Source organism: Macrobrachium rosenbergii, chromosome 13, assembly GCF_040412425.1.
Source record: "Macrobrachium rosenbergii isolate ZJJX-2024 chromosome 13, ASM4041242v1, whole genome shotgun sequence".
NCBI classification, from domain to species: domain Eukaryota; kingdom Metazoa; phylum Arthropoda; class Malacostraca; order Decapoda; family Palaemonidae; genus Macrobrachium; species Macrobrachium rosenbergii.
The window spans coordinates 52,034,928-52,048,206 of NC_089753.1; the positions used below are offsets into that span (position 1 = coordinate 52,034,928).

General features: G+C 35.2%; 1 protein-coding gene across 2 annotated transcripts in view; it reads right to left on the minus strand.

Moving 5' to 3' along the window:
- Positions 1-893: 893 nt before the first annotated feature.
- Positions 894-13,279, minus strand: part of LOC136845313 (actin-binding protein WASF2-like) — a 34,096-nt gene continuing 21,710 nt past the window's right edge. For both annotated transcript variants that reach the window (XM_067115528.1, XM_067115529.1), the window contains exons 2-4: positions 9,183-9,240; positions 6,447-6,648; positions 894-4,478 (exon numbers count right to left, since the gene is read on the minus strand). In XM_067115528.1, coding sequence (XP_066971629.1) covers positions 4,069-4,478; positions 6,447-6,648; positions 9,183-9,221 — 651 coding nt within the window. In that variant the 5' untranslated portion in view covers positions 9,222-9,240 and the 3' untranslated portion in view covers positions 894-4,068. The remainder of the gene's footprint in view (positions 4,479-6,446; positions 6,649-9,182; positions 9,241-13,279) is intronic.

The window sequence follows — 13,279 nt, forward strand, 5'->3', positions numbered from 1 at the left end:
AACCATGCTAAACTAGATGCACTGCGGGGATTATCCGAGAAAATTTAACTGTGACGTGGCAATAGTAAAAAAGAAGATCAAGAATTTGGATGCTGCTTTTCGCCGTGAGTACAAAAGCCTAACCCAAAAGAAATCTGGATCCTCTCCCATTAAGAGAAGTAAATAAAATTCATTTTGAGCAATGTTACTGCCCATAAAAAGTTCTCTTCCACCGCTGAGACTTCGTGTTGACGACTGGCTTAGTTTGTGTTGAATTGCTGGAAAAGGTTTTGTGGCATTAAACAGTCAGCATAGCATGTAGCATGCTACAAGCAACAACGGTGTTGCCTTGTCGCAGGCAACATGTCTCCTGGTTGAAAGCCGCATTCAACATACTTGTTGCAAGCCAGTCAGGTGGCATGCTACATGATGCCTGTGTTGCCTCGGTGGAATCGCGCCTTTAGACTCATAACTTGCCCTGCTTGCACGGCTTTCGTGAAACTTCTACCATTCAAAAACTTTTTTGTTCTGAAACATGAGAATAATAAGAATATTATAAGTTTAAGCTATTTATCAACCTTTTGCAACACTTATGATGCAAAGGGTTACACTTTTGAGTCATCCAGAATCCAACCCTGGCGTCACTTAAGCTTCACCGTGAAACGACGTCATTCTTAAAGATATAGATTGAATAGTGACCTCATATTCAGTAAATACTGACATATTGATTTTGAAGGTTCTAGTTTGCTCTAGGACAGACGAACTTGCAAAAGTATAGCGACTGAAATGGTTAACTAGACCACAAAACCAGAGCAGGAAATGAAGAAAATAAGCCTACTATAGTTACACCGAGAGATTCACTAGAAAATAGACCAACGCTGCTATTTAGAAGGAAGCGAGTGAAACCAGGCATCTTAATGGCTAGCCACCATTTATTGGCATATATAAAAAAAATCACAGAATTATTTGCTTTCATCTGGGCGGAATGTTTAGCACACCTGCGCTCTGTATCGGTCTACAGTTACTATCAATCCTAGGCCTAGAAATGGATGACTTCAAGAACAAGGAGCCTCTTTAGATATCTTACTTCATTTATAGGTTGCTCTATGAGCAAGAGTCCGTGCTGGCATAAGGCCAGCTTAATAGTAAACAGCAACAAGGTTTTTTAAAACGTGGCTTCAATTCATAAATATTTTAATTTGTTATGGTGTTGATAATATTCATGAGCTATGCATTAATCTCACCAACTTGGTCTAAAGCAATCTATCAATCAGTTTCCTGCCAATTTTCAATCTAACGAACTCTGAATAAATCTGGTGAATGATTTCTCTTTCATTTCATTTAAGTTCTGTTTTGTTATGCAAATATATCGATTGAATTACTTTTCCTTTAAACAGTAAAAGGAAAACACACCAAGATGAGCTTACTATGAGAATTAGCATCCAAAAAGATACTAATGGTATTTCAGTATTGTCTCTCAAACCGAAATCCGCATCAAATAATCATATCACAGACCACATATAATTAATTTCATGCTATGAATCACTATTCCATTTAGATGAGGACTATTACCAAATAGAATAATCAACGGTTAAATACTAATTGCAACTATTTTCCCAAGAAAAATGAAGAAAAGAGTTATAGAAGACGCTTTCAAATGCCCACCGGAGAGGATAAGGAACTGAGAGCCATAGACCTATATCTTCTCCGGAGAGATTATAGGCCTAGTGACCATAGTCTTTACAGCAGCATCCTTCCACCGGAAGTTGAGAGTTTGATATGGTTATTGGAAAGTCCATTATCAAACAGATACAAAACAAAATAAGCCTTGGTCTAAGAAAGAGACCTCTCCTTTAGACAATGGGATAGGCTAAGTTACACTTCTCCGTCTTCCTGGGATGTTTTGTCATCTTATCAGACGTTGCATAAAGTAAGAAATACTTTATATATATATCTTCTCTAAAATAAATCATAACTGAAGCTGTGCATGCTAATTCAGACTACGTCCAATAAGAACGGATCTAAAAGGCTTCAACGTTGCAAAAATAGAGAGAGAGAGAGAGAGAGAGAGAGAGAGAGAGAGAGAGAGAGAGAGTAACATCAGCCACTTGGTGCATATTTAGTGTAGCTTCCTCTTCTCGGTAACTTTCGTAGGATCTCTGGAAATGGACGCCACTAACGAGAAATCAAAGAACGGAACATCACATTTTCTAGCCTAAAATGTCCTTTTGTGGACTAAGGAGTCTCTTATTAAGGGAATCTGTCTCTGATGCTATGTTTTGAGAACAAAATATGCCTTGAAATAATAAAAAAAAGTAAATACATCACTGTAATTCCTCATTTACAACACCGCACTAAAGTTAGGTATCCACCCATAGAACTCTTGATGGAATACTTAGGCCTACTGGACAACTCAGTGTTTTAGACCTAAGGAAGATTTCCTTAACAAAGGCACTATTTAGAGAGATAATATTCCATTAGTATTTGTGTAATCGCTCATCAATTATTGCTGTCTGTATTACAAATTAACTGATTCTTATACTAAACATTTCTGGCTAGACTAGACCTATTGTATCTTGCAATCTTGTCTAAATTAGCTTTATTCAGCATTAAATCAGAATTATCACTTAAATAATTACTTCAGTAGGTCTAATAATGTAACGAGAACAAACTGTTCGGGACTTACCGTCAAAGATGAAAAAGATTATTAATTAAATAAACTATTTTCTATTTCTCGAAAATCCTTCATTATCAAAAAGTGTCTATAAAGTTCTAAGCACTTACAAACACCATTTAAGTATGAATCAACACCAACAAACTCATTTTGTATATCAAAATATCTTATTTACTTGTAAGACATTACAAAAGACGAAAAGTAAAGTTTTACACCTCCAGTAGAAAATGTCAACCCTAGACTTACTCTGTGAAGTGGAATTTTAAGAAATCCTGTCAAAAAGTGTACAGAAGTAACAGGAGTTGCTTAAAATACTCTTCAAACAGTAACTATTTTTGGGGGGTAACTATTTAAAGCTATGTTGAGTTTTCCATGCCCAGTTAAATTTTTGCTGGTAACTAATCACAATTTTTTTTTTATTTATTATTTCTTGAGAATTATAGGCATACATGTAGGCTATGCTAACTTTAAGTACTCTGATATATTTGTTTTTTAAATATATGATTTTATGTTATCAAGCATTACTTTTTTTACTCTATTTATCTACCTTGTTATTTCAAACGTTATTATTTTTTATAATATATACGTAAAATTATACACCTATCTATATAACTCACAGATATGAACTAGACCTATAATACTTTGAAACCATTAAAAAAAAAAAAATTCATCTTGAGTATATGGAAGCATCGCCTTAGTGTAAAACGTACTTATAAAGAATAGAGCCTGATGCCTCTACTAAATCTCTTTTTTGTTGCAATACATAGCTATATATAAAATATATATTTCATTATATACACAAGAAACTTGACTTAAGACTAGCGTAATCTTACTTAGTACCATTGCTTCAAAAGACAATGTTTTAAGTATTTTTTGTTCACAATACTAAGTTTTAAGAACTGTAATATCTAATTACTTATACTTTAGCTAGATAACTTTTATTATTCAAATATTTCGTTGCAAAATAATTATGAATAACAGCAGAGGAAGTAAATATTTGTAAAGATTTCCTGTCAAGCAAGATTGCTGGCTGTCCTCCTGCCGCCATATCTCGACAGCTGTTATTCTCAGTACCAATTACGTTTTGCGAAAGTCACATTTCCCAACATTTTTTCAATATTCAACCTTGTTTAACTTCTGCCATGTCAATTCCTCTCAAATGACCTCAACTGACATGTCTCCGAGCAGTCATTTGTGAAAATAAATGCCATTTTCTGTAATGATTTCATGTTTTAGTCCAATAGGTCCACGGTTCACGTTCCTCCATCAGTCATGAATGTTCTTGTGACGTCATTACCCTACCCAGGGCATATAATGGACGTTATAAGGGCAAATTTGAAAGCTACTTCGAATACAAAATGACGAAAACATATTTTGTACAAGTCTGCTCTTTGTAACGGATTCCCTAATACCCTCTAATACTTGGCATTTGGCTGACAGGGTCCTGGGGTATATGGAGGAGGCAGATCGGCGATGGTATGAGGCGGAGGAGGAGCACCGGTGTGAACCATTCCTGCCGTAGGCGGGTATCCAGGGGCAGGGGGTGAGTAGGGAGGTGGATGAGGCGGGTATCCTGGATTCACAGGGTAGCTAGGACCCTGGGGGTATTCGGAAGTGGGCGGGTACGACTTGACTTCCTCCCGGTGACTCCTCGGAGGTCTTCTGTGGTGCTGCCTTGTGACCGCCTGAGGGGCTGAGGCCGCCGTCGGAGGAGGACTCTGGCTCACGCCACTGAGAGTGAAAACGGATCCAGAGTCGTGCAGCTGTTCTGGGGAGTTGAAGGATGCCATGAAGCATCCTACGCAGGAGACTACGGCTGCCAGACCTGTCGAGAGTGAAGGCGAGTTAACTTTTATCCTTATGGTTGGACAAATGTATTCCATGGCTACAGTGAGAGTAAATATCATCAAACATTCTAGATAATCATATTTGCTAATTCTGAGATTAAATATATATGACTGTCCAAGATAAATGTATAAACACGAGTATTTACGATAAATACCAAAGAATTTAATGGGAATTTTGACAGAAATAACAGAAAACTGATGAATTTTAAGACACAAATTGACAGAATTTACATAGGCCTGTAATGGTCAAGACAATCGCTTGTAACTTTGGCACTTATTAAATAAGCACTTAAGATTAAATATATAAAACTGGCCCAAGATAATGTACAAACAGGAGCATTAACGATAAATACCAAAGAATTAATGGAGAATTAGACAGAAATAAAAGGAAACAAATTAATGCTTAAACATATGAATTGTCAGATATACAAAGGCCTAGTGGCAATTGCTTGTCATTTTAACATCAATTAAACAAGCACCAGGAAATAATAGCAATAAAAAAGATACAACAGTAAAACCAGATACATCTAATAGTATTTAAACTGAAATATAGACTACAGCATATACAGATCCGCTCAGTATAAAACGTCTGTCTAATCTCCCAAAACGGAGCTCGATTGTATTCGCGACGCAGAATTGCAGATCGACTTTTAGGGGTCATCTGTACGTACTAAAAACTAGCAGTCCCTCAGTTACTGTTTCTCTGTCTCTCTCTTCCATCCGTGGATGTGGACGGCATAACCTGGATATAGGGGGAAATTGAATTACTTAAGAACTGTTTCGTTTCTGTCCTTGAAGTTCTCTCTCTCTCTCTCTCTCTCTCTCTCTCTCTCTCACGTTTTCCGTCCTTCCACGGATGTGGGGAAAGAAATTACGCTACCCTTAAGAAAGCATTCCCTCCAGAAACCGTATTTTTTGTTGAATTTTTGACAGTTCCTTGGACACAAGACCGGCTTGAATAACTGAATTATTTAAAAAACTGCTTCACTTTCGTCCTTGAAGCTCTGTCTGTCTGTCTGTGTCCCCAGTTCCTGTCCAGATCTCAAAAATAGCAGTTTAGCCTTATCAACTGTAACATCTAGTTTTCCTTGCAGAGTCAGTTATGTTTCCGAGCCAGAGAGAGAGAGAGAGAGAGAGAGAGAGAGAGAGAGAGAGAGAATTATACGTTAAATGTCACCAGGGGCGTTGTCGATTTGGCTGTCCGTTCTTGCTGTTGTGGTTTTCCATGTTACGTCACTTTCAGTCAGAAAATTTCAGTCACTGAATGCAGTTTGTCGTTTCAGTACCATGGCACAGTATTTCATGAAAGCTACAACTTCTGGTTCCTTCTGGTTGTTACCAGACGCGGGATTTCATGAAATCTACAACTTCCAGTTCCTTCTGGTTGTTACAAGACGCGGGATTGCATGGAACCTACAATTCCTAGTTCTTTCTGGTTGTTACAATAGGCGGGATTTCGTAAAACCCGCAACTTCCAGTTCCTTCTGGTGTTACAAGAGCCGGAATTCCATGAAATCTACAACTTCCAGTTTCTTCTGGTAGTTACAAGAGGCGGAATTTCATGAAATCTACAACTTCCAGTTTCTCCTGGTTGTTACAAGACGCGGGATTACATGAAATCTAAAATTCTAGGTTCTTCTGGTTGTGACTAGACGCAGCATGGGCTACCATGAAATCAGCATTTCCTGTTTGTTACAGATTTCCTGTAGACTTGATGAGCAACTAAATTACATAAAGAATATCTATTTCATTTACATTAATTCAACAGATTTTACAATAACGGCATCCAAACCGTTAGTCTTTCTTAATAGATTTTACAATAACGACATCAAACCTAGCCCTTCTCAGTAAGATTTATCATATAGGCGTCCACTTGACCATCTATCTGATCCTATTGAAGGTATCCTTAATCCTGCAGCAGGATTAAAGGATACAAGTTCGACTACCTGCTAGACCGATGATGATAAGAAGGACCGAATCCCCTCCACTGATCCGGTCTTCCCAGTCATCGTCGTCATCCCAATCGAAGTCTTCCCAATCGTCGTTGAACATGTGGGTCTTGAGGATGAGGGTGCCGAAGCCCACGATGACGACGCAGAAGACGATGACGAAAAGAAGGACCTTCCTCGTGATCCGCCAGGGGCCCACCTGCAATGGGGGGATGAGGGTAAGCCTAGAGGTTGAGTGAGACATTTTTATATTATATATATATTTTAGAGGTGACGAGAGGAATTTGGGTATAGGAGGTGGGTCTAAGGTTTCAGATAGCTTAAGGGAGAGAGAGAGAGAGAGAGAGAGAGAGAGAGAGAGAGAGAGAGAGAGAGAGAGAGACTAGAGGGTGAGTCTAGAGAGGTTAAGACTAGAGTTGATGGAAAAAATTTGGGTACGGAAACTCGGTCTATGGTTTCAGATAGCTTGGGAGAGAGAGAGAGAGAGAGAGAGAGAGAGAGAGAGAGAGAGAGAGAGAAACGAAAGGAATTTAGGTTTAATAGCTGGTTTCAGAGAGAGAGAGAGAGAGAGAGAGAGAGAGAGAGAGAGAGAGAGAGAGAGAGAGAGAGAGAGAGAGGTGACGAAAGGAATTTAGGTTTAATAGCTCGGTTTCAGGCAGAGAGAGAGAGAGAGAGAGAGAGAGAGAGAGAGAGAGAGAGAGAGAGAGAGAGGTGACGAAAGGAATTTGGACCTGGAAGCTAGGTCAAAGGTTTCAGACAGCTTGAGAGAGAGAGAGAGAGAGAGAGAGAGAGAGAGAGAGAGAGAGAGAGACTGCGCAGGAGTAAAGTGGTCAGTCCACTTTCAGTTTTGCTTTGAATTCGTTTATTTGAGTCTAGACCCTTTTGTTGTAGTCCTTCAAATTTTACTCTTAATTTAGGAACAATGTGAGAGTTTATTGTAATTTACTAAAGTTTATCCTTTAAATTCTACGAGGAAATATTACTCTTAATAATAAACGATACAAGCTGTAAAAGTGTTTAAAGCTAAAATAAAGGAAGAAATATGAGTTATTATATACATACTTGATAGCTGAAATCAAACTCTAAAAAAAAAAAATGTACTGAGCTCTTTTCTCCTGTTGTAAAACCCATTATAACTTTTAAAAAGTTGCATAAGCTTTAATAGATATCCCGATGTACTATTTACATACAAAATAGCCATTGTAAATAAGTAACTATCTGGAGAATTAGACTATTTTGAGAGACGTGAATTAGATGTTAAAAAGTAAGTCACTGCAATAATCACTTTCAGGCTTGAAAGTTTTCAGTCTTAAATGTCACTGAGGTAAACTGGGTTATCAGTGAGTCTTTAGAAACATTATACAGATTTATGGCCTTTTTTATAAATTATCCAATATTCTGCAATCAAAATTTATCTCTAAAAACGAAATGTATCGATTTTTTTATATTTATACAAAATGAAAGTAATCTTACTTTCACGTCATTTGAAAGGATTCTAGATCATAAGTAGGATTTATTAAAGTTTTCATTTAATCGAATGGGCTCCTTTGCGAAATGGTGCCTCGCAAAAGGCGTGACTTTTATAATCCTTCAAGGAAAACATTAGGCCTGATAACATGGGCGTGGTCACTAACGAAATCTCTCTCCTCTTTCAGCTACTGATAGTTCACCAGCTTAGGGTTAATATAAGAGGCCTCTTATAGCAACATTTAGGCTTATGTTTATTGGTTTACACTTCAAGGGATTCAGCTGTTATCTGTCACTGACAATTCAGTGGACATCAGCCATCACCAGAATAGCATTTGATAACAGCTTACTAGACTTAGCAGATAATTTGCGCCAAAGAAATCGATCCTGTTATTCTATTTTTTATTTTAGTTTTTTAAAATCTAGTTGTTTACAATGACGACCTTCGATGTAGTTTGCCTTGAAGTACTGGTATCATGTATTTGAAACCTTGGGGACCGTTTTTGCCATTAGCTTAAACTTTCGATTGCCAGATGATGGTCCATCTCAGTCTGCTCCTTAAAAACGATTTTTTCTTATAAACGAAGCCAGTTAATTATATTCTATTTTCATCAGTTTGTTCACGCAAGCTTCGTACTCCTGTTTCTTGAACGTCTATCACAGTCTTGGTTGATAGGCCTAGGAGTAATAAATTTCAAATTCTCTTTCTATTATAAATCAACGATATAATCTCAAGAACATTTTCTATACTTACAAGTTAGGCTCATTTAAATATTTCTTATACATATTATTTCAATATCAGCTTATTTTTATTTACGTTCTCAGGCTAAAAAATGCGATGTAAAAGAAACACCAAAACTTGATAATGACTAAACTAGGTTGTCAAACAAAGCCTCATTCAAAGTCAACCCAAATATGTGTCATGCCTGGGTCTGTAGAAGCTTAGGGCAGTTCTAAGAAAGAGCTCAGCACGGAAATACTGTTTACCAATGAAATCTTTCGACTAAACAATATGGAAAAAGTACAGGCGAGATCATTTGAGAAATGCACCGAGGTACTAAACTTGGCACTTCGCGGAGCTTACGAAATGTTTAGTACCAGCCACTGTGAGTTTAACGTAAAATTATAAACAAAAGACGGCGAAAGTCTTATAATCTCGGCAATTTTCTCATCTCATCTCATCTGTACTGCAATATTATAGGTCTAAAGAGTTTTGGATGTATATGTGTATATGAACATTCTCAAAAACAAATATTTTGACTTTACCTGGTAGGCTGCTTTGAGGAAGTGGTTTGTGGTTTGCATTTTGGTCTCCTGCTCTCCTCTGGAAGGAAGAAAATGTAAAAGAATTAGAGCTTTTAATAAATAACAAAATCAAGATATTAAGCCGAAGTACTTCAGACTGAAGCACTTAAAATAACGGCTAGTTTTAAAATAAGTTGCTTTCTGAGATTTAGTTTTTTCTATCTAATCCTGTTTACGATAGACAGAAAGACGTAAGTAGACACATGGTCAGACAGACAGACAGGTAGGTGGATACAAACATAGATACATAGACAGATAGATAGATAGATAGATAGATAGATAGATAGAGCTTTTATTTTCTGTTAGCCTACCAACGACTGATATAGATAGATAGATAAGTAGACAGATAGTCATATAGACACACATATATATATATATATATATATATATATATATATATATATATATATATATAGAGAGAGAGAGAGAGAGAGAGAGAGAGAGAGAGAGAGCTATTATTTTCTACTAAAATAGACTAGCGAAGACTGATATACAGTAGATAGATAAACAGATAAATAGACAGATAGTCAGATAGGCAGTTAGACATATAAATAGACGGACAGATAGATAGATAGACAAATAGATAGATAGATAGAGCTTTTATTTTTATTTAGATAGACTAGTAAAGACTGATATAGATAGACGGACAGCTAGACAGACATACAGATAGATAAATAGAAAGATAGATAGATAGATAGATTGACAGATACACAGATAGATAGCCAGATAGATAGATAGATAGAGATAGACAAATTTACTATAAAAGTTAGACAGACTAGGCAAAACTGAGTCAAATTTTCTGAACACAATTAATTGTCACAGGAAACATTAAAAAATTTTATTTCCAAAAAAAAAAAAAATTCCCGTTTCAAACATTATTTCTTTCAAGTTTTACTAAAAATTGATTTTAAAAAATTGTCTTAATTGATAAAAAAATTGTCTTTTAAAAGAAAAGGACAATTTAAGCCTCGTAGTGAAAAAAGGGATTATTAAAAGGACAAATTGGATACCATTAATAGCACCTTGTAAAAGCACCTGCCTTGACACTAATCCCGGGATCGATCCACGTGGAGGAAGTGATCAATAATGCCAATAATCTCCAGAGAAGATATTTAGGCGAAAGGATATTTAGGCGTCATATTTATGTCATAAATAGGACGCTTAAAATGTCTTATATTATATAGAAAATTTTGAATTTAGTTAACCAATTTATTTATGAAAGCTTTCTCACACCTATATACGTATATATATATATATATATATATATATATATATATATATATATATATATATATATATATATATATATATATAATTTGCATATATGAATATATACATACATAAATATGTATTATATTATATATATGTGTGTTTTATATATATATATATATATATATATATATATATATATATATGTATGTATGTTTATATACATAATTTGTATTATGAATATACGTATGTACATATTGTATATATAAATAAAGATGATGCATATATATATATATATATATATATATATATATATATATATATATATATATATATATATATATATATATATATATATATATATATATGACAGTTATACCTCACCTGACGTAATCTAAATCAATATAAGACTGTTTAAAAAACAATATTTTTAGAGAAAACACTGAACCTTTCCCCTTTCTCTCTCTGTCCCTCTCAATGAAACCTGGTTAATATTTTTAAACAGAAATACCTTTGACATTTCTCATCCCATTGTGTCCTGAACTATAACATTTCGGACGCAGTTTTCTGACGTTATAAATTTCCCCCAGTGTCTCTTGGTAAAAGTCAACGAATATTTTACTGGGTATGTATCTGGGACGTTTTTGTATTTGACAACACTAACCAGCAATGTTGTCAAGATATTTTGAAAGCTTGCAACATTACCCGGCAATGTTGTCAACGTTTTTTGAGGGACTGCCGCATTACCGGCAATGTTGTCAACATTTTCTGATGGCCTACATCATTACCCAGCAATGTTGTCAATATTTTTTGAGGGCCTACAGCCTTACCCAGGAATGTTTTTAACATATTTTGATGGCCTACGACATTAGCCGGAAATTAAAGTAGTAGTTTATCCCCCGTCTAGTTTTTGGAAGGCCTACTATAGTTCCATGATTGGTCCTTTTTTTCAGGAGGGGTCCTAAATCAATTGTCACTTTACAGTTCTCCTGAATAGATTTACCATCTATTATTATTATTATTATTATTATTATTATTATTATTATTATTATTATTATTATTATTATTATTATTATTATTATTATTATTATTATTCGGGAGATAAACCCCTGTTCATATGGAAGAAGCCCTCTAGGGCCACTGACTTGAAATTCAAGCATCCAAAGAATACCAAGGTGTTTACTAAAAATAAGTAAAAGATGCTTGTGGGAAATACAGAAAGAAGAGATTACTTATTAAAAATAAAAATAAAAACTAAATTAACAAATTAATAAGCAAAAAGATTAAAATGTAAGTAAATTACTAGGACACAAGAGTTGCTTTAGAGTAGTAATGCGTTGCATTTTCGCTTGAACTTTTGAGGCTCCAATTGCACATCCTTAGGGAGGCTGTTCCGCAGTCCACCGGTGTGAGGAATAAAGGACCTCTGGGACTCTGGAGAAGTTCGATAACGAGGTACATTTACTGCATACTGGTGCTGCTGTTCAGAGAATCTGGTTGTTCTCGGCAATAAAGGGGATCAGGGATCAATTGTGAATGTGAAAGATCTCTGTTGAAATACAACTTACGAAAACGTGACAAAAAAGAGACCATCCGTCGATGGTTCAAATAATAACTGCTAATATTAGGAAGCAGAAACCTACCACCACGAACCACTCTGTCTAAAAGAGACAAATGATTAACAATGAATTGGATTACAAGAAAATCAGGTGATATCATAAACTGACATTTCAGCTCTTAGACAAAACAGAATCTAGGAAGCACTTTTAATGACATTTATCCAGATCAGGTTTTGTCTAGGGTTTGACACAATGAGTCACCTTCGTGCTTTGTGTACCTTCATGCAATGAACTTTCAAGGGTCAGAGAAGGGCGAGATGTGACTGACCTTCGGCTTATAAATTTGACCTTGACCTTTTGTTGAATTCCCATCAGCCATAGGTGACAGGCTATATTATAAGGAAGTTTTGAAGTCTTGGTCTTCAGTGACGTGAAATATTGTAGATTCTAAGGTTGCTAGCCTTATGACCCTGCTTTATATAAATTGGTTTTGGTGGTTATATGCCAATACTTCATGAGACTACAGAGAAGTCACCCAACATCAGTTATCTCAAATGAGTGTATGGCGAGCAGTTAATAGTTAATAATAATAATAATAATAATAATAATAATAATAATAATAATAATAATAATATTATTATTATTATTATTATTATAATATTATTATTATTATAATTATTATCATCAGTAACATTATTATTGTAATTATATATCTTTATTAATTATTACTACTATTATTATTTTTATCATATCATTAATATTATTATAATAGTAATAATTAATATTATTATTATTATTATTATTATTATTATTATTATTATTATTATTATTATTATTATTATTTTGTTTTCACTTTCAGACATTAAACCGAAGACACGGCCAAAATCAAATGATTCGAACACAGCCCTCCCAAAAATCCCCAACATTTACGAACGAGAAGAATGACATCACGCCTCCCCACAAGAGCGTCCGAATACCCTGAATATTGACACCGACTTGGTATTTTTTGCTGTTGCAAATAATGCCCATAATCTCTCTCTCTCTCTCTCTCTCTCTCTCTCTCTCTCTCTCTCTCTCTCTCTCTCTCTCTCTCTCTCTCTTTGTATTTATCAATTTTCCTATATCTGTCTACTTGTATTGTAAATGGTTTGGGTTAAGTAAAATTGGACAATTTCCCCCCCTCTCTCTGCTTATCTCAGATTGAAGGCTATGATTTGGACGTGTCTGTAATAACAATAATAATAATAATAATACACTGAATATGTTTTAGGGAACACAAAAGAACAATCC